The sequence below is a fragment of the Petromyzon marinus genome, chromosome 31 (genome assembly GCF_048934315.1).
Source record: "Petromyzon marinus isolate PM22_M1 ecotype Great Lakes invasive population chromosome 31, UKy_Petmar_22M1.pri1.0, whole genome shotgun sequence".
In the NCBI taxonomy this organism is placed as follows: Eukaryota; Metazoa; Chordata; class Hyperoartia; order Petromyzontiformes; family Petromyzontidae; genus Petromyzon; species Petromyzon marinus.
Genome location: NC_133697.1, coordinates 7,449,523 through 7,469,478, shown reverse-complemented (window position 1 = coordinate 7,469,478; position 19,956 = coordinate 7,449,523). Strand labels below are relative to the sequence as shown.

The window sequence follows — 19,956 nt, the reverse complement described above, 5'->3', positions numbered from 1 at the left end:
TTGTTTTACCCGGGAAAGCATCACCGAGTCTCAAGCCTCATCTTATATTTTTTTTTTCCCAGAGGCTCCCGCAAAGCTTTCGCAGTATAGGGGGGTGGGGTCAACGTTGCTTCGTTTAAACCCCGATTGGATTAACGTGCAGGTAAGTTTTCGGCATTGGGATGTTTATTGGCCCAATATCAGTTCCATTGTTACGGTATATTTTAGCTCTGGGAGAGAACCTGGAGAACCCAGAGGATATCCATGCAGAACAGGGAGACAACAGGCACCCCCCCCCCCAACACACACAGAAAGCAGCGCGGGTCGGGAATTGAAGCCGCTGGGCTCTTATTGTTGTGAGCCGCGAGCGTTGCCTCTGTGCCACCCTGCCACCCTGAATACGTGTACAGCTGTCTGCAGAGGGGGGTCATAGAAATGTCTCGGGGGTGGCGATTACCAGGTGGCCTTAGTGGGGGGGGGGGGGGGGGGGGCTGTCCTGAAATATTAAACGTATTTTCTCTGCACAATATCAATTTCGAGGGACTCTCTAGTGCACTTTTGGGTTAAACCGCGTGTTGCTCTTTATGTTGTCTGATGTGTCACTGGACTCTAGTACAGTACAACAATGAATTGTGCTGCACTGCCCTCAGACTGCCTACGATGTAACCCCGTGGCAGCCTCCAACAACGTTTGGGACAAATTTGAAATGTACTCCCACATTAGCATAAAGGATAAAAAAAAACTAAAATACTTCCGCCACCACCCCCACCCCCCCGCCGTGAATCTACGGCAGACTCTCCCCCGTCCGAATCGTGCCACCTTCGCTGAGCCTCGCGCTCTAAAACGAGCCCGCGCCCTAACGTGTGCTAATCGTGGTGGTCGCCCATCCAAGAACTATCCAGGCTGAACCCCAGTAAACACGCAACGTTGAACCAACGTTAGGGGGGGTGGGACCCTGGTTGGCTTCTGAGATCTAACGAAATTGGGCGTAGTCCGGGCGAGTTGGTAATGGGGGCGGGGGGGGGCGGCCCTTTCGTCGTGAATCTAAATAACTCTCAACACCTTTTATGGGCACCCTGTGCAAATGAAATTAAAAAAAAATAATTGCTGAACTGCCCTCCACCGCCCTTTTGTTGATTTATTTAATTCTAACTGTACGACACGTTACGGTACTCGACTTGTTATCGTGTGAGTTTACTCTCAAACACACCGGTGTGTTGAAGTAGTCGCGAATTGCCACGTTTTGTTTACTTTACCCGGAAAAAAAATATAAGATAAACCTTCTTAATGAAAACCCGCTGGCTTTTTAATATCGTCCTAAACGCACGCGCCCATCTGCCAGGCTCCAGGACGACGACGATGACGGCGGCGGCGGCGGCGACGTCAACCTGGCCCACCTGCTGGAGAGGGGCGAGGGCCCGTGGCTGGGCCCGCGCAGGCCCTCGCCGTGCGCCGCCATCTGGTGGAGGGCTCGCTCGCCCCCGTGGCGCTGGAGGGCGTCTGGGTGGCGCTGCCCCTGGGCGGACATTTGCCGCGCTCTGTGGGCACTGCGGTCTCTGCCCCGGCTGCTCGTGGTGATGCTCGCGGCCGCTGGGTTCCTGCTGTGGGCAGGATGCATCTCGATTGGCGGAGTGCCCCGCTTGCCGCCCTCCTAGGATGGCCACGTCCTGATGCCGCAATATATAAAAATTTTAAATAAAAAAAACCCACCAGGACGCGTGATGGAAAGATGAAGCGGAAGCAAAAAGATATTGCGGAAAAACAGTAGAGGAGAGGTCCTCGCCTGTCAATGCAAGTGATTAAAATACAACCTGGACATTTTTTGGGACATCATGGTGAAGAAGTAGATCTTAAAATATATGGAAGAAGGTATAACTGCACGTGAATGCATTGTCTGACAAAAAACTGGACTGTTACTGTCCTTCCTGGAAGACTGGCAGATTTACAAGGACAGCAGCTACATCCTCGTCAAGAGGATGATCTTGGGAAAACCAGGACACGGATGGAATCCCTCCCCCCCCCACCCATCCTGAAATGGTGATGCGCAGGGGACTCGACGAATAAGATTTCTCAGGGCGCAGAGAGCCGAACTACTATACTCGTAGCCTCGTTGGAAAACATTGAAGGCAGAAGGGGCAAGAGGAAGTGGCGGTGGAATGACCCAGCTCACGAGAGGTTACGCCGACCGAGGGGAAGCGTTGGCACATCGCTGCCCCGTCACCCTCCCAGCAACGATGGGCGGACGGGCGGACGGACGGACACAGTGCAGCTGACCTACCTGCCTTTGTGAAATCTTTTTTACACGTATTTCTAATGTAATTAAAAGTAACATTCGTTTTGCGTTTTAATTCACCGTGGCGGTTATTTAAGGGGATACTAAAATAACATTGCACCCGTGCTCGCACAGGCGTGGTGTGAAACGTGCTGTGAATAGGCCCGCCGCGTGCCGTTGAGACCCCCAACGCGGCAATTCCGTTGCGCTGCCCTCCCCCATCAGGTTAAGGTGCAGCCCCCGCAAGTGCTTTCTTAAACCATCACCGCTGCCTCGGAGAGCCCCTCTCCCGTGCGGAGGACCTTGCCATCGGCGGTGAGAGCGCGCAATTGCCGGGCTGCTAGAGAAAGACGCTCTCGGGAGGGTATTTGACCAAATCTTCCGCCACTGGGCAGCCATTTTTTTCTGTTTAACAAATAAACATTCATTTCACTTTTTTAAATGGGTGGGAGTCCCCAGGCGTTACCCCCCCCCTCCCCACGCGTGACCTACCGATCGACCTGCGATGACTTCTGTATTGCAAGTCCAGTGTGCCGTCCAGGTCATCGCTTTTGAGCGTCCCACTTGGGTAGAAGAGAGAAAAATGTTGCGTGCATTTTGCTCGTCGACAGCACACTGTGCCCATTAGCATCAGACCACAGCCGAGTGCAACAACACACTCTATCTAGGGTCGACTTGTACCTTAGGGGATTAAAGTCTGGACACAGGATCCCACTCGGCAATCAAAAGCCTTGCCATGCCCATTTGTTTTACTGGCTTAACACAAATACAGTATACGGTGTGCGTGTGTGAGGTAAACATCAAGAGTGACAGGCACATTTTAACCCATTTTTTAAAATCAATTTATAACTTTTATTTTGCAAATGAGCTGAGGCAAAAAACAGCTCCTTGAAAATGAATGAATGTGAGGCTGTTTCTGCATCGTTGATGAGTGCTCTTGCGTGCTGAAAAACAACAACAACCACGGTATGTCTTCTCCGACGTCTTGAGAATAGTGCCCTCGTGCACCACTCTGACGGAGGATGTTCCCTGGAAGATCATATGCCAGCAAAACTCCGTTTAGGTGTCTTCACATTAAACTATATCTTTTTTTTACTTGTGCGTCATCGGGGTTGTTTTTCCAGATCAATATTGTCCAGCAAGAAAATTGTTTGAAGAAACAATCTCTAGGCCGGTCTAACGTGTCGGGGTTTAATCGGCATTTGCTGCTTGGTTACCAGACGTAATTGGCAAGAGCACTCCATCTAACCTATGGTGGTCTGTTCAATACAAAAAAACGCACGCTTGTGTGTGTGTGTACTTATCAAGTCCGTTCACTGAAACCCCATTAGTTGGGCCTTTATCCACAAGAGGCACACGTTTTATTCTACCCTGTAATTTTTAGTGATTGTTATAATGTCCAAAAGAAATAGTTGCAAATATCAATGCTGGAATTTAGCCAAGTTAAATTTTAAAAATGTATGTAATGCAGCACGGGGTGGTTTTTTTATCCCATACGCTCGTGACCTAATCATTTGGTTATTTTATTGTCGTTTGTGACCAGGCTGCGGCCCATCGCCGAATAAATGCACTTGAGAAAGTATTTTTAATGAGTGGCTGAATCCCAGAGATGCCAGCCAGAATCTTGGCGATGCTGGCTCGCTCCTCTGACACTTGGGCACGGCGTTAACAACAACAACAACAAGAAGTCTGCGAATGTTTTTCAACCTCAAAAGCCCTGACGCCTGTGCCCACACGAGTCGGCTAAATTCAGTGCATCCTGACCCCGTTGGCTTGAGTGCTTCCGACTTTATGTTTTATAAATGGGGTTTACGTTGCGCCGTTATTATGTAATATCTTAGTGTGTTTTTTTATGTGTAACGTATGGCGAGTTTTGAAATTGATGTTGAAGAAATTGACAACCTGATTTTCGTTCACGGATATTGTGTCGTACATGGGCAGAGGAATTAAAAAGTGCACGAAGACCACACGTCCGACTGCGACTACTACTTGACATTTGACGGGTTTTTTCTTTTGTAAAGTAAATGTGATGTGGGAAAAGTTCAAATAAATTCGTTATTTTTGCCAATGCATTTTCATCCCTGCGCTCGCGTGCCATTTCATTGTCGTACAAAAATCCGGTCGTCGAGGCAAAGGCGCAGCCTTGCAATTTCTTGCTCGCTAATTGCTGGCGGACTGGCCCCTCCACGAGAGGGCGCCGAATACAGAGAATATTTTGGACCGACTTTTTTTTCCCAACGCTGGCGAGACTTATTGGAAGAGGTGAGTTGCCCACGCCTTACACCAACACACACACACACAACCTGCTGACCAACTTGTCTGGTTAGGACGCGACAATAAACGGCGTCTAAAGTAAATAAAATGAAATCTATCCGTGGCGGTTGACCCCATCAAGATTCCGAGCCGTGCCTCGCCGTGGCCCGATTGTTATCAGAAAGAGAAAAAAAACCCCTCCATGCTGCGCTGTTCTTTATTGGGCCCAGAAAAAACGAGTTTATACTTATTCGAAATAAAATACAAGACAGGCTTCATTGATGTGTATCGCAAGACACAATAGCGCGCTGTGTTCGGCGTTAATAGTAAAAACTTCGTCTCTAACCCCCCCCCCCCCCCTGCGCCGCTCCGTGGCAAGCGAGCAAGACGGTGGTGACAAAGCCTCGGCTTGTCAAATTGTTGTCGAGTTCCATTCGGAAACCAAGAACACATTTCTGCTTGCAAGCTTCTGGTTATATCCAGTTGACATTTGCATTGGGGGTTTTATACAAACAATATTCCCACCCCGCCCCCGCATCGGGTCGCATGCACAACATTGCAATGCAAATGCTCTATATTAGAGTTGTTAAGATGGGGTTGTTGTTTTTTTGCACCCGGGCGGTTATCGCATGAAAGAAGGTGTGTAAATTAGCCAGGGTACTTGGTTATTTTGTTTCTTCCGGTACGTATGTTAAATGCCTCGAACAATAAACATTCCACGTTTTACTTTTTTTTATATAACGGATAAAAACCGAAGGGAATTGCCACAGTGCTGTAATGGAGAGCAGCACACTGGACTTGCAAGCCCAGAGGTCTCTCTGGTTCGATTGAATCTCGCGGCACGGCAGCCGAAATAATGGTGCGAGCTTCTGAAATCCCACGCACCTCGCCAGCCAGCAGTATAAATTGGGCACAATAGCACGGTTAAAGTAAAGTGTAGTGGGGCAAAGTGTGGGTACGCAGACCGCTTCTTCGAACACACCCGGCCAGTGTGTCAGGGTAGAAGAGTATAATCACGAAGTTGATGCCCTTCCTGCCAGCAGTGGCATGAGCAAAGCATCGCAAAGGGAACGGGGTGCTGCACATTTTGCCTTATTAAGCGAGAGCCGTGCTTGTTTGTACGCTGGTGCCAATCGAGCGCTCTCGGTTCTTAAATCCTTCACCGCAAACGGTGAGTGGTTCCTGACATTGCGGAATTGGTGACCGATTATGAATACAATTACCGGTTTATAAAACGTTTTATCGTTGAACAATCGGAGCAATTTCTCTTCGGGTACCACGGCCTTGCTTGCATCACGGCCTCCAAGCTGTCGGGCTTTGACGCCGAGTGGGCAGACCAATAATCCACCAACAAAAAAACCCTTTATTTTTCGAACTCTTTTAAGCGCAGTATACGGTTTCAAAAATAGCACTTGTGGTTTAAGAGGTATATTTTTTCGGGCAAGTTAAACATTTTTGTAAGAAAAACGTTCAACTGTAAACTCCGATAGCTCTTTGTGTTTTTTTTTTTGCAAATCGATTCGCAATGCAACGCACTAATTCAAGACATTATTACAGGTGCGTGATTCTCAGAGGTTTTTTTTATTTTCTTTTGTTAGAATAACCTACCCGAAGGGACTGAATACGCCAGTCAAACCAACTGTTCAGCGGGAGAGAAGTTTAACATTTTAGTCGGCATGATGTGTCGCATTAGAGGGAAATTGGCTGTTCGCAGGTCCGCTTTGCGAGAAACATCACACGGCCTCACGAGTAAACAAGAGGTAACTCACAAATCGTTCACACTGCCTCCAGTTTTTCCTCCCATCAAACTGCACCCAATATTACAGTCCCCTGCCATTCCAGATAAGACAAAAAAATATATGTGTGATTAAAAATGCTCTCTTAGTTCAGTTTACATTGCGGGGTTTCTGAAAACTGATGTGAAATATTGAGTCATCGGAACCACAGACTTGTGCGGTCTCAAAAAGGCTCGTCTTTGTTGGCATTTCGTGAATGTCAAACACGGAACACTGTGCACCAAAGTCTTATTATGTATTTATTTATTCAAGCGGTGTGTAATATGCAAATATTTCCTTTTGATTAAAATTCAAGGTTTATTGTATGAAAGCTGGCCCTCTCTTTGGCTGCCCCAGGGTGCCTCTTGTCCACCTGGCTGCCCTGCACCCCCAACCACCACCGTTGCACAGCGGCAAACTTCTAGAACCAATATCGGGCCGGCACAACCACGTGCCGCTGACCCAGATTTGCGTGCAGGCGATAAACAAAACTAGAAATTTGCTCGGGAGAAAAAACAAGCCAAGCAAACTCGGCCCACACACGTAGAACACACAACTTTAATTCACAAATCATTATGAATACAGTACATGATTCCTGCAAGATTTTGTCGAACAATAATAAATATGCACTGACAGCCAAGCTTCGGGGAGGGGTGCAGTTAAGAGCATTGTGCACAGGTCTTTAACGCAATAAAACGTACAAGCAAATATATAAGAACACCACAAACTCTCAGCTCAACCAAAACAAGCAAATTAAAATTTTGACAGACGCGGCTTTGCCGTGAATTAAAAAAAAGCCGATTTGATTAAACATAAAACAAAACTTTTGTATCTTTCTCGGCGTCAATTTAATTCCCCGTGTGTTTTTTTGTTGCGTTGTTGCAAACTATCAAAACATGTTGATGCCAAAACTACAAAATATCCCGTATCTCATTGTAATTCGACTTACACGTATGCGCGCATTGTTTAACGCGTAAGTTCTACCAAAGAGTCGTGGCGCTTGCCAACCAATTTAAAGTCTGCAAGTTTCTGCGTCTGCAGCGTCCCTCTAAACCAGTTTCACCATTAATAAACCAACATTATACATTGCATACACTGGCACACATAGCGTACATACAAGTGCAAGCAAGCCTCAATTATGTCTGCGCTTCGTGCCAACTGTTGATGCAAGGACTCTTCAAGCCCGATTCTACATACATTATTTATAAAGCTTCAGTGAATGTTATTGAAATGTACCGAGTAGACAACTTTCGAACTAAACAAATTATTAACATTGGCAAATGGTGAGAATTTAGGTGACTCTATATTTGAGGTAAGGTCTTATTATTAATGCTATTATTACTCAAAAAAGTATTCAATTGCATTGCCGTTCACTCAGGGCCTTACACTCACATACCATAATGCACTGAAAACGGTCATAATGATGCACGTGGGGTTTTTTTCAATTTAAATGCGACGAAAAATTAAAACAGGACATACTTGATTCATTTGCAAGCAAAAAGTACAGATTTCTCACAATCATTCTCAAAACAAGGTTAATTGTCTTTGGGCTCTCCCGTACGTGTAAACGGTATGGACAAATTCGAACAAAAAAATAAACGTTTAAATGCAGAAGAGCAGCAAGGGGGGGGGGGGGGGGAAGGAATGATGCAAAACGTGTACTCCGCCACGTGTTAATCTGACACCAACGTATAAAGTGCAACAGCCGTCACCATCAGGTCTGGCACCTACCCCCCACGCCCACACCGTACATTTTACCTTAATCTATAAAAGTAACGCCTGCAAGAACAGGAGTAAGATAATAAGCGCGAGGAGCCGGTACACTCTTCGACGAGATTGAAACCGCCACACCTTGGGCAAGTGTTGAGCAATTTTAGAGTCTGCTGGCTTGTCGGATTGGCAAGCGCCTTTTTCTGTGTGCAGGGGTTATTAATGAAAATGAAAGTGAGACGGAGGAAAAGAGTTGTTATTGAACAGAATTAAAGTCTGTGTCTGTGGGGCGGGGCGGGGAATAAAAACTCAATTTGGACTTTTTTCGTGCCCGTTGGATAGGTTTTTTTTTGGGGGGGGGGGGGTTTAATTTCAACTTTCTCATCCGTAGCTAGTGAACACAAACCTCTACGGCTACTTGTGTTGTGGCCGAAACGTCGTGAGAATGTTATTGTTTTATTTTATTATTTTATTCTCATTCCACGTGACTTTGCCGAAAGAACCAAAGAAGACAAACCTCTTGCCAATGAAATGTGGTGGTCCAGAGCAGGGTTTGTTCAACAAGCAGTGACTGCTGATGAGACCTAGAAGGTTTAAAACCGGTTCAGAGTTTGCCGAATTAACACCAAAAGACCGCTTGATAACATTGGTTCTGGAAAGCCAAGACTAACAGCATGTTTTTAGTTTATATGGGGAGACAGAAGATGAGACTTCTAGCTTACAACAGCTACAGTTATTATCATTACATATACGGTAATCTGCGAGAACATTTTACTTCTCTTGAGTGAAGGGAAATTGATACAATGCAGTTTCGTCCCATTAATGAATGTAAGAGTCCGGAACAAACTGCATGTGAAGGCAACAGTCAACAGTGCTTTTTGTTCGGAGAATATCTGCTCGTGCACATTTATGGTAGCTTAAGTTATTGTATTAAATATTTGACGACACCCACGGCACAGACGCGGTGCCGGAGTAAAACTGAACAACATCTGAAATCGCTGTGAATGCGCCGAGACTTCGTTCGGTTTCATACTTTTCGGATCTATATCCAATGTGATCTCGATTTCTTGAGGACAGTAGTGTCAAGCCACGAGCTAATGTATTTACACAATTTGCCAATTTATAAAGTCATTCTAGCGCCAATAACTTTTTGATGCCACCATGTTTACAAAACCGCGTACACTGTTTGTATGATTTACAGATGAAAATACTCACCGGTTCTTTCGGTAAAGTCACGTAGATAGAAAAGAAACGTCGTGTTCTATTTTTTTTTCTATCTACGTGACTTTACCGAAAGAACCCAGAGAGTATGGATTCCTGCAGTCACGAAAGCTTCCAATCAAGAGATACAGTGTCTGTGATGCGTTTTTGGGTTCTGCCCGTGGGAATGATGCGTCTGATGTCTGTTCAGCTCCACGTGCCGGAAGCTCCCGAAGAAGCTCCCGAGCACGTGCAGCGATATGTCAGACATCGTGCCAAACGGTCCAACTCGAAAACACATCTGAGAGCCGCATAGGACAATCGCAAAAAATAACCTACGCGGTGCCTTTGAACGGTTCCATCAAATCCAGGAGCTGGTGGATCTGTAAAATACGTCGTGGAGTTTTTCGTTTCGTGTTTGTTATGAGTCTGGCCAACAGGTGCATAGTTAACGTTAGGAATTAGCACGGTTGTCAACGTACGATGCGAAAGAAGTTCAACATACATACACAGGAGCGAATGCCATTTAATTTAAATATTTCATACTTATATCCCCTTAAAGAGAATGGAAATTACCATTTTAGACGACACACCCTGCGCATCAATGTCTTCACAAAGAGCGGTCAGCTATAATGGCGTCTTCTTATGAAGTTTGCTTTGCGTCACTGAAGCGGCAATAATTTCTAGCATAACAATGTGTACATGTGTTTTTTTTTTAAATGTAACGTATATGGCAAAATATACCAACGTGCGAATGCATTTGACTTGCCCAACATAATGTTTGAGCCAATGTTCAACCCCGTGGCTTGACATTCAAAGACAAGCCACCATCATCATCATGCATACTGTCGAGTGCATCCACCCGACAATTATTCCAATTCATCTCTGCTGCTCACCTCGCACCGCTCGACTTTTCAATCTCGTCCCGTCGTCTGTTCCTCCCACCCATTCTCGCATAAGTTCCCATAATCATTACCCATTAAAGAAACACACATCTAAATTTTGATTTAAAGCTTTCGTGACTGCAGGGATTCATATTCTTGGTTATTTCGGTAAAGAGACCTGATGGTTCAATGAGCCACTCTGTCTACAGGAAAGCTACCCATACGGATGCTTACCTGAAACAGGATTCCCACCACCATCCATCCCAGAAGAATTCCCTCATCAAGACTCTGCACCATAGAGCCCAATGCATATCCGACCAGGAACACATAGGCAGTGAACTCAAGCACGTACACCAAGCTCTTAAGGATAATGGTTACTCTGACTACACAACCCGCAAAGCTATCACTCAAACCATGAAGAAGGACCCTCTTGAGGAGCCTTTCAAAACCATAACTTTACCCTACATTGCGGGGATCACAAAAAAGATCTCCAAAATCTTGAATAAACACAAGATCCAGGTCCGATTCAACACATTACATAGAATCCGTGATCTGGTTCCGTCTGTAAAATATGTGATTCCGGACATACAGTACCCTGGTGTCTACAAACTAAGTTGCCTCTGTGGTAGTAGTTACATTGGAGAAACCAAACGACATGTCTCAGACCGCATTCGTGAACACAAAGCAGACCTTAAACACGGTAGGACCAACACCTTGGCCGTGGCAGATCACTGTTATAATTCAGTAGGCTCACATGACATTGACTTCTCCAAGACAGAGGTTCTTTGCAAGCCATCTGGCTACCATGAGAGATTCGTTCATGAGGCTATCCACATATACAAGCACAGAGACAATTTCAACCGAGAAGATGGATTCTGGCTTAGCAATCATTGGAAGGATTTGATAAACCATTTCGGGTCTTAATTGATTGTTCACGCTTACGGTGGCTTTCAGACCGCATCCATTATTTTCGTCTCCCCCCTCCTCTTTTCCGAATATAGATGGACTCATCCATCTGAACAAACTGCCAAATCGCTCTCCGTGGTGCTATCGTTACAAAAAAAACGCCACTTTTTTTCAAATCTTCTTGCTGTGGTTTTCACACCTGATGATGATTGCTTGTGTTGCAGTCGAAACGTCGTGATAATTTTGTTTTATATTTTTATTGTTTCCCTTCTACGTGACTTTACCGAAAGAACCAAGAATATGAAACACACATTTGTTTGTTGCTCGCCCGCTTGATGTGTTGTGCCTTTGTTTGAAAAACATTATAACCAAAGCCTTACACTTTGAACAAAAAAAAGTTGCCAATCTCTTTGCACCTGCATTTGGTTGGGTCACCTGGTCGTATTAAGTCACGGATCCCTGCGAATATATTTTTAATTCTGAAACTATACGTCGTCGTCAAAACCAACAGCTGCATTCATAGTGGGAAAAAACAGATTTAATATGCATTTAGTGGGGGGTTGTACATGCTTATTAGATGCCTAACTCGTTATGGAGCTGGGCTGTTGGAAAAGCATCTTGGATTATTCTGTTATGAATGCTTTTACAATTTTATTCATTGCAGCTTCTGCCCAAATTGCTTTCTTGAATGTCTCATATTAACGCATTGTGACAAAGCTGAACAACAACAACAACAGAAACTTGCTCGAAGAATGACTAATATTAGATTTTGTACACACACACACAAAACAATACCTTTGCTTTAAATAACTACACAACTCTCTCTGGACACAACAAGACTATTCATATAATGCCAGGCTGTAAACATATAACCCATTTTGGTACAATTTGAAAAAATCAAAGTCTGCCAATTTAAAACCTGGCCGACGGACTTTACACGTCTACCGCCGTTGTTGGGTTCAACTCATCGCAGCATTCCGTTCGCCGGGGTCACCGCTTGCTCCGTCGCCATAAAAATCACGATGTTTTTTCCCCGACTCGGTTATATTTCGCTCTGCAGTAAAGCTCTGTAAACCGAGGGGCATCGTGCGATAAACCTCACCTAAGGCGAGCACCAACAGACAGAACTATCTCTTCAAGCTTAGTGAACAAAAATATAAAACGGACGGCCCACCAAACGTAATTCACGACCAATGGACAGCAGGCCCCACCAAAGTCACGTCGTGCCGAACGGTTTTTAGATGAAAGTTAAATTGCAACTGGTGGATATTCCTGGCTCCTTGCAGTGAGAAAAGTGGATGCAGCTCTCTTGGCCAAAACGTACAACTGCGAAGTGTTAAGAGAGAGGCAAACACGGATGTATTTGCCTCACTTCTCTGGACAAAAGCAATATTTTCCAGACCAAAGCACAAGCTGCACGCAGTCGTAGTAATACGAAACACAATGGGCAATACCAGAATGTATTCTACGATGCGCCAGGTGCATTTTGCTGCTTGAAAAAAAAACCTGCGGTTAATTGCCAGAAAAGAATGCCACTGAATTTTCTTAATCTCAAATATTATTTGAATAAGTATTATTACAATGCATATGTACAAACAGGCAGACTCATTTGTGCAATTACTTGATGCAAATTGTAACCTTTAAACAGCAAAGTCATCAGAAAGTAATGTGTATTTTTGGACGTTAAGGCACCGAAATCGGCAAGTAAATGTTAAATATTGAAATTGGCTTCATTAGAGATTTTGAAAACACGTTCTACGAGCTACTGCACGAGGAAATTACATTTTAAGCTGTATCAAAACTAATCTGAATGTTAATTAAATCAGATGAACTTATCTACGCGGTCTGTAAACACGGAGATAAGTTTGGCGCTCTTTGGATATCAAACATTTTGTTTGCCATGACTGTATTTTATTTTATAACCTGCTTAATGTTTTTTTTGTAAGACATTATATTTATCATATGAGAATGTTTAAAACATTTTTATGACTGAAGTTGATGTTAAGCCACATATCAAAATTCTATTAAAGCTGTGAGAGATGAGGCGTGTTGAAAGTTGGCAATTATTAACAAACGTGACAGCTCTACATCTTACCCTGGCCACAGATCACACTGGCTTTTTGGTAAAGCGGGCTAAAATGGATTACATTAACGTAGCGTTTTGACAAATCGCAGGTGAAATAATCTTTTTAACATTTCGCCAAAAGTAATACATACCCAAGCCCAATTACAATGTTGCTTTAGGAGTACGAAAATAGGCTTTGCTTGCGGTCTACATACAAATGGAATAATATATTACCTGGTACATTTTAAAAACAAAAAGGTATGTGGCAAAATGTTTTAATTTCAAAAGGGGCCTCCCTGCAAGTAGAAAGAAAAAAACCAAGTGAAAACAGTCGCAGAAGCAAGCTATTACGGTGGCATTTAGTTTACTTTTATTTTACTTATGAACTTCATACACTCTGTACCATCAAGCTCAGCAACAGTTAAACACAGTATATGAGGACATCTGGAGAACAGAAGGCGAAGTGGGCTTTTGCACACACGCATGCATGCACCAAACAGCTTCCATTACCTGCAAGCATTTATGATGTATATCTTGACTTAAAGCTTTCGTAACTGCAGGAATTCATATTCTTTCGGTAAAGTCAAGTAGATAGGTTAAAAGAAAATAACAAAAAACTACGACGTTTTGATCTCAACACAAGCGTTCGTCATCAGGAAGAGGGGAGTTAACTTCTAAAGGCAAACTGTGTATAAAAGTTTGAAATGGGCGTAGCCCAAATGTCAACAGCCAATGTTAATGTGAGTGGTGGGCAGCGACCGCGACGGTGGTGGGTTTTCCACCAATCAAAAGGCTGCCAAGTAAAAATTAGCATGTCAATGTAAGAAGGTTGAGCGGCCTCCACGGCCAGCGGCCAGGGGTGGCTATGTTAATGTGAGAGATTAGCGTGTTAATGTGAGAGATTAGCGTGTTAAAGTGAGAGATTAGCGTGTTAATGTGAGAGATTAGCGTGTTAATGTGAGAGATTGGCGTGTTAATGTGAGAGATTGGCGTGTTAATGTGAGAGATTGGCGTGTTAATGTGAGAGATTGGCGTGTTAAAGTGAGAGATTAGCGTGTTAACGTGAGCGATTAGCGTGTTAACGTGAGAGATTAGCGTGTTAACGTGAGAGATTGGCGTGTTAATGTGAGAGATTAGCGTGTTAACGTGAGAGATTAGCGTGTTAACGTGAGAGATTAGCGTGTTAAAGTGAGAGATTAGCGTGTTAACGTGAGAGATTAGCGTGTTAATGGCAGATCGCAGAGCAGCAAACTCGAGCTCGGCAAGCGAGGTGGTTGTGTTAACGTGAGAAGTTGAACCTGTTAATGTACAATCAAACAGCCGACTTTCTTACATTGACATGCTAATTTCTATTTGGCAGCCCTTTGATTGGTGGAAAACCCACCACCGTCGCTGCCCACCACTCACATTAACATTGGCTGCTGACATTTGGGCTACGCCCATTTCAAACTTTTATAAACATACTCTTTGGTTCTTTCGGTAAAGTCACGAAGGTATAAAATAAACACGACGTTTGCTTTCTCACCTGATGACGGATGCTTGTGTTGCGCCCGAAACGTCGTGATTTATTTTATTTTATACCCACGTGACTTCACCGAAAGAACCGAAGAGTATGGATTCCTGCAGGCACGAAAGCTTCAAATCTTTTATAAACAGTTTGCTTTTAGAAGCGAACCCCCTCATCCTGATGACGAACGATTGTGTTGCGATCGAAACGTTGTAGTTTTGAAACCTATCTACGTGACTTTTCCAAAAGACCCAAAGAAGATGATATATATGTTAACAAAAAATTATAATTCGATCCTTAGAAAAGCGGAGAGCCTTCTCTTCCTGGTTAAGGTTCACTTGACACAATATCAGGGAGAGAACGCACATTATTTGAGTTGCAGGTAAGTGGACTAAGCCACTCCCTCCATCTGCTCAAAATTTTGTGAAAATTAAAACGGGATTATTTTACTCTTGCATTAAATTCTGGTTTTCATTTAAAAAAAAGTTAATCGTGAAATGTGAATAACTAATAATTGTTGCATCTCATCAAATTTCAACGTCATTACAAAACTAGTGCCGTAATATGAAACTATATTTTAAGTAGGTTCGCTGTTGTTCAAAATAAAAAACGAGACTAACTTAATGGTCTCTTTTTTGGCCTGATCCGCAGTGCAAACCATAAGAAAAAAAACACAAAATGAATGTAATAACATTAAAATAAAAATCACACCACTGCAGCAAGTATAAAATAGTGCAAGTTAAAAAAAAAGCTGCTTAGAAGCCACAGCGACACAGACAAGAACACTACCATCATATGGCACATGGCTCACAGAACATTTAATTGGCTAAAAAATACATTATATTAGTAATGTACCCATAGTATTCTGCTTACAAAATGACTACTAAAAGTCACAAGGCAGCATTCATGACAGCATACGAGCCCTCTTTGTACAATCTACCGCATGCCTTCTCCCTGACCCCTGGTTTTCTCCACAAAAATGCCCTCTTCTCCCCCATCTAACTCCTCTGCTTTGTGTACCAACACCTATCACTCTCTACCACCAGGAGCCCTGTTGACGAGGCTCAAGTGTGGTCATTCGCTTAAAAATACAGCCAACGGTCTACAGAAAGTGTTAAGCAGGTACACAAAGTTACGAGTTGTTACAAGTACAAAATAACCCCCATTTAATGTATCCTTGACGGTTGTTTTACTGGCTTGTTTCCTCCTTGGTTCGTCATTGCTTTGTTTGCTTACAAATGTGTGGCCACCCATAATGTAATCCAGAAAATACGGCCTACTACTGGCACAGTCGGCATTCACAAAGCCCCTTTCTTACACGTGCCAAAGGCGGCTTTTTTTTTTAAACCAAGCACATGCGACAGGTGACTGAACGTTTTGCTACAGAACTACTGAGCCGGCGATGCGTTTACACGCACGAATCTGCACTATACGATATTTTTGATCTGCCACCAGGCTCCACTAAGGTGCACAAAAAGTTGTCTTGCTGTAGAATGATCATTATTTCCTAAATTGTGTGAACATTGCATATACATCATTATGCACGCGGTATTCAGTTGGCTACGTTTCAAAACCATCGTGTCAAAGGCATTCCACTTCGGCTCACTCTGCAGGCTTTTACAGAGGCGATCCTCTAAATATTATAGTGCAGCTCCCAAACACAGTGCAACTTTTTTTTACCCTAAGTGCCAGTCAGTTCAGACTGGCCCTCTTAATGCTCCGATGCATGCAGCGCCACTTGAACGCCGGAACGTACAACTGCGCCCATAATTGTAATTATTTTCATATATAACGAGCAATATTTCCCCCTAAAAAAACGAAACACTAAAAGTATACACTAGCAAAAGTTCACGACAATTATGGCAGCAGGTGTATGAACCGGCGTTCATCACTGCACAGCAGTCGAGAATGCCCGAGCAAGAAATTGCTTTGTTAAATCAGCCAGGCCTAGAGCTACGCTACAAATGCCTTGGCTAATCAGATAAACACCATTCGGAGTGTCACAGGCTGATTAAACAGTCCTTTTAGAAACAATGCTCACTTTTACCATCAAGTCAAGCCAACCACTGCTCCATTGTCTTTTTAATACACGTACACAATTTTTTTTGATTGTAACCGACAGTTTAAGAACAACAATAATGACTACGGCTACAACGACATCAACAAATATCCATTTTGCGTTTACGTTGTAAAAGTACGCTACCCTTACACAGTGAAGTGAATTGGAACCATAAGGTCACACCAATACATTACCGATATGTGCCTTCACTGCCATGGAATGTTGCAATAATTGCCGTGGGGGGAAGGGGGGGTGACACGAGCAACGTACGTCATATGCACCTTAGCAGCAACCATCTTCAATTTGCAACACTATCCATTGCTTTGGCAAATTGTGCTACGAACAGCATTTTAAAATAAAAAGCGACATGTCCAAGCTGACGGTACTTTGATTAAGCTTTACAGCAGCAGCAGCAAAAAAAAAACGTTAACGTTTCGGCAACAAAGCTAGCAGCAGTTTCCAACTGGGAGAAACACTTCCCCTGTGCGTTGCCCGTCCGTCCGTGCACGCCAGCACTTGCACCACCGTGCAACGGCACCGCGCGCGCGCAGCGTTCCATTTATGCGAGGACTCGTGCGGCGATTGTGCTTGATTGTTTTACTTCTTCTTTCTTCAAGAGTGGTGCCCTCTCCCCCTTTTTCCCGATTGGAACAAAAAGACCATCCCATGCTCGTGCGCTTTTCAACCCGCACGCACGCACGCACTCTCACTCTCTCTCTATCATTAGTTGGCATCGAGACCAAACACAGAGTCGCGTTTTACAACATCGGAGGTGTCAATTTATCGACGCGCGTTTTGCTCGGCATCAGAAACAGACCGCGGAAAATTTCGGGGGGGGGGCGGGGGGAAAGAACAACAAGTTGGCAACCACACCCAAAACCGGTTGCAGTTTCTCCCTGCATGCATTGACTTGCATTGCTAGTGCCGCTATTGCAATATATCCAGCGTGTAAGCAGCAGACGAAGAGTGCACTTCATGAGAATGTTCAGAAATATCCACATTGTGAGGCTTGAGCAGTGACATACTGCCCAATTTAGTGATTTTTTGTTTTAATTAGCCTTATTACAAAATTATTATTTTTTTTAGAAAGAACAACCTCTGATGGTTACTGTCAATATAGATATTTTAAATATACTAGCTCCTAATCTTGAGACAGCAATACAAATATACATTTGTGTGCCTGTGTATATGTACACACACGCAATTAAAAAAACACAACCTCAAAAAATCCCAATGTAGCAATAAATGAGATGTATAGTAATCTGGATTTGAACAATGCCAGGATATGCAAGTGCAGAGCTTGTTATATAAATGGTCCAAATATTTCCAGGTTTTTCATGTACCCAATATGGGTGCACATAATGGATGCGAGTACATTTGCAAACATTTTTTTTATACATATAAGTGGAATTGGCTAAAACTTAGTCAATCACGGTATACCTGCTATACCTTCGATAATGATGCTAACTTCGTGTGGCCAACGAAGAACAAAAATTAAGTTATTCAGGCCGAAATTATTTAGCCAATCGGATGACGACTCAGCAAATACATGCTGGCACTTTTTTTTTTAAGGAACCAGTTGCACAATTAAATGTTTTGTCAAGTTCCGTGGCCACCTATTCATATACATGACAATGCGATTGACGGTACAGACATCGGGATTTTTTTTAAAGCATCCGGGAATCTGAGGTCCAGATCGTCAAGGCTCCGACACACGTGCGCGCGCGTGTGTGGATTTCCAAGTCCAAAACACTCCATACAGAATGCCACGTCATCTGGTTGAGCACCCCTGAGCTACACAATTAGTCGAAAGAAACCAGAGTGCAATTAATCAACAAGGTGTGGCGCTACGCGGTGGTCAGGGTACTCTCAAAATATATAAATGTTATGCACCATCACGTATGTTTACAACAATCGATGTGGAACAAAGAATACACCAATTAAACAGACCTCACAAATGCCCAAGTTTTCTAATGCAACCACGACGAGTCTTCACGAGCCTTTCAGACCACTCGCAAACATTTACCGCATGTCTGATTTTTCCACCAGCTGGGCGTACCTTGATTTGACCCGTCTCTTTCGTCTGAAGCTCATAAGTTAGGAAAATCGAATCCTGTAATATCTCGGCGACTATTCGGAGCGAACAAACAAAGAAAAAAAACACCCACAGTGACAGTTGATATTTGGATACAAAATGGCCTGGGCGTAGTGTTTTCACACGGCGTGTACATCACACATGCGGATCGACGCCTCACTCAGTCAACCCAGAGCGTCAAAGGGTTGCTCGCTGCCCATCGTCATCCTGATCTTTGCCGATGGCGGCTCGTCATTCGACTGCAAAGCGGGGGACTTGACTGAGTTGCGCGAGTTCTCCATGGCCTTGCACTGGCTGCCACCGCCGCCGCCGCCGCTGCCAGTGTCCTGGGTGCCAGTTGCCTGGGATATCTTGGAACACGCGCTGTGCTCGCTCAGCACATTCGCATCCAGCATCTCGAGAAGCAGGTCGTACAGCGGCACCACGTTCTTGCGCTTGATGTTGTACAGATGCTGGATCCCTTTGTTGCTGCACGCCACGGAGAACAGAGATGGGCAAAGCAGGGAATTATTGAACGACGTCACGGTAAATGGTCCGCTCTAAACATTCTCTTTGCTACGGAGAAGGGCCCGTTGCCGGAAGTTGTTGCCTTAGCACCACAATCGGGGATGATAAGAGGTTCCCGAATAAAATGCTCTCACTATTGTCACACACATACATGCATCTACTGGATTATAAGATGCAGCCTTAAGTTTTTCTTTAAAATGCAGGACGAGGTATATTATAATCTGGAGAATTTGGTATATGTGTGTCCTTTAACTGGTAGGAACTTCCTGGTTACACCACCAGCCCACAGCGGATTATTGTGTCCGTCCGTCCTGCATCCAAAAATGGGAGGGGTGGGGCTGGGTGGAGAGGGGAGGGTGGGGAGGGGCTGGGTGGGGAGGGGCTGGGTGGGGAGGGGAGGGTGGGGAGGGGCTGGGTGGGGAGGGAGGGGAGGGTGGGGAAGGGCTGGGTGGGGAGGGTGGGGAGGGTGAGGCTGGGTGGGGGGTGGGAGGGGTGGGGCTGGGTGGGGAGGGGCTGGTCACCCCGTGGTGCCCTTATAAAACTCAACGTTTAACCTACTCACGCCGGCTTGTGCCCGCCCTCACAGTCGGGCATATTTGCTGAACACACCACGTGGTTCCGCCGTTGACCCTGGCCACTGACCGAGCAACCCAACGTTCCTACAAGCTCCCTCCGCAGGAATGTTAGCTTAGTGTGATTGACAAACGTGTTGAATTTTTGTTACTTGTGCACCACTGCCAAGGC

At 44.5% G+C, this 19,956-nt stretch overlaps 2 protein-coding genes across 13 annotated transcripts in view; one reads left to right on the top strand and one right to left on the bottom strand.

The window, feature by feature from the left end:
• The window catches only part of LOC116947743 (uncharacterized), a 60,508-nt gene extending 56,179 nt beyond the window's left edge, over window positions 1-4,329 (top strand). For 4 of the 5 annotated variants that reach the window (XM_032963803.2, XM_032963801.2, XM_032963802.2 and 1 more), the window contains one exon: window positions 1,322-4,329. In XM_032963803.2, the coding sequence (XP_032819694.2) occupies window positions 1,322-1,634 (313 nt within the window). In that variant the 3' untranslated portion in view covers window positions 1,635-4,329. Of the gene's footprint in view, window positions 1-62; window positions 143-1,321 lie in introns of all 5 variants that reach the window. The other variant, XR_004403722.2, reaches the window with a different exon arrangement.
• A 2,490-nt stretch (window positions 4,330-6,819) lies between these two features.
• Window positions 6,820-19,956, bottom strand: part of LOC116947742 (estrogen receptor beta) — a 146,642-nt gene continuing 133,505 nt past the window's right edge. For all 8 annotated transcript variants that reach the window (XM_076070808.1, XM_076070809.1, XM_076070811.1 and 5 more), the window contains one exon: window positions 6,820-19,173. In XM_076070808.1, the coding sequence (XP_075926923.1) occupies window positions 18,870-19,173 (304 nt within the window). In that variant the 3' untranslated portion in view covers window positions 6,820-18,869. The remainder of the gene's footprint in view (window positions 19,174-19,956) is intronic.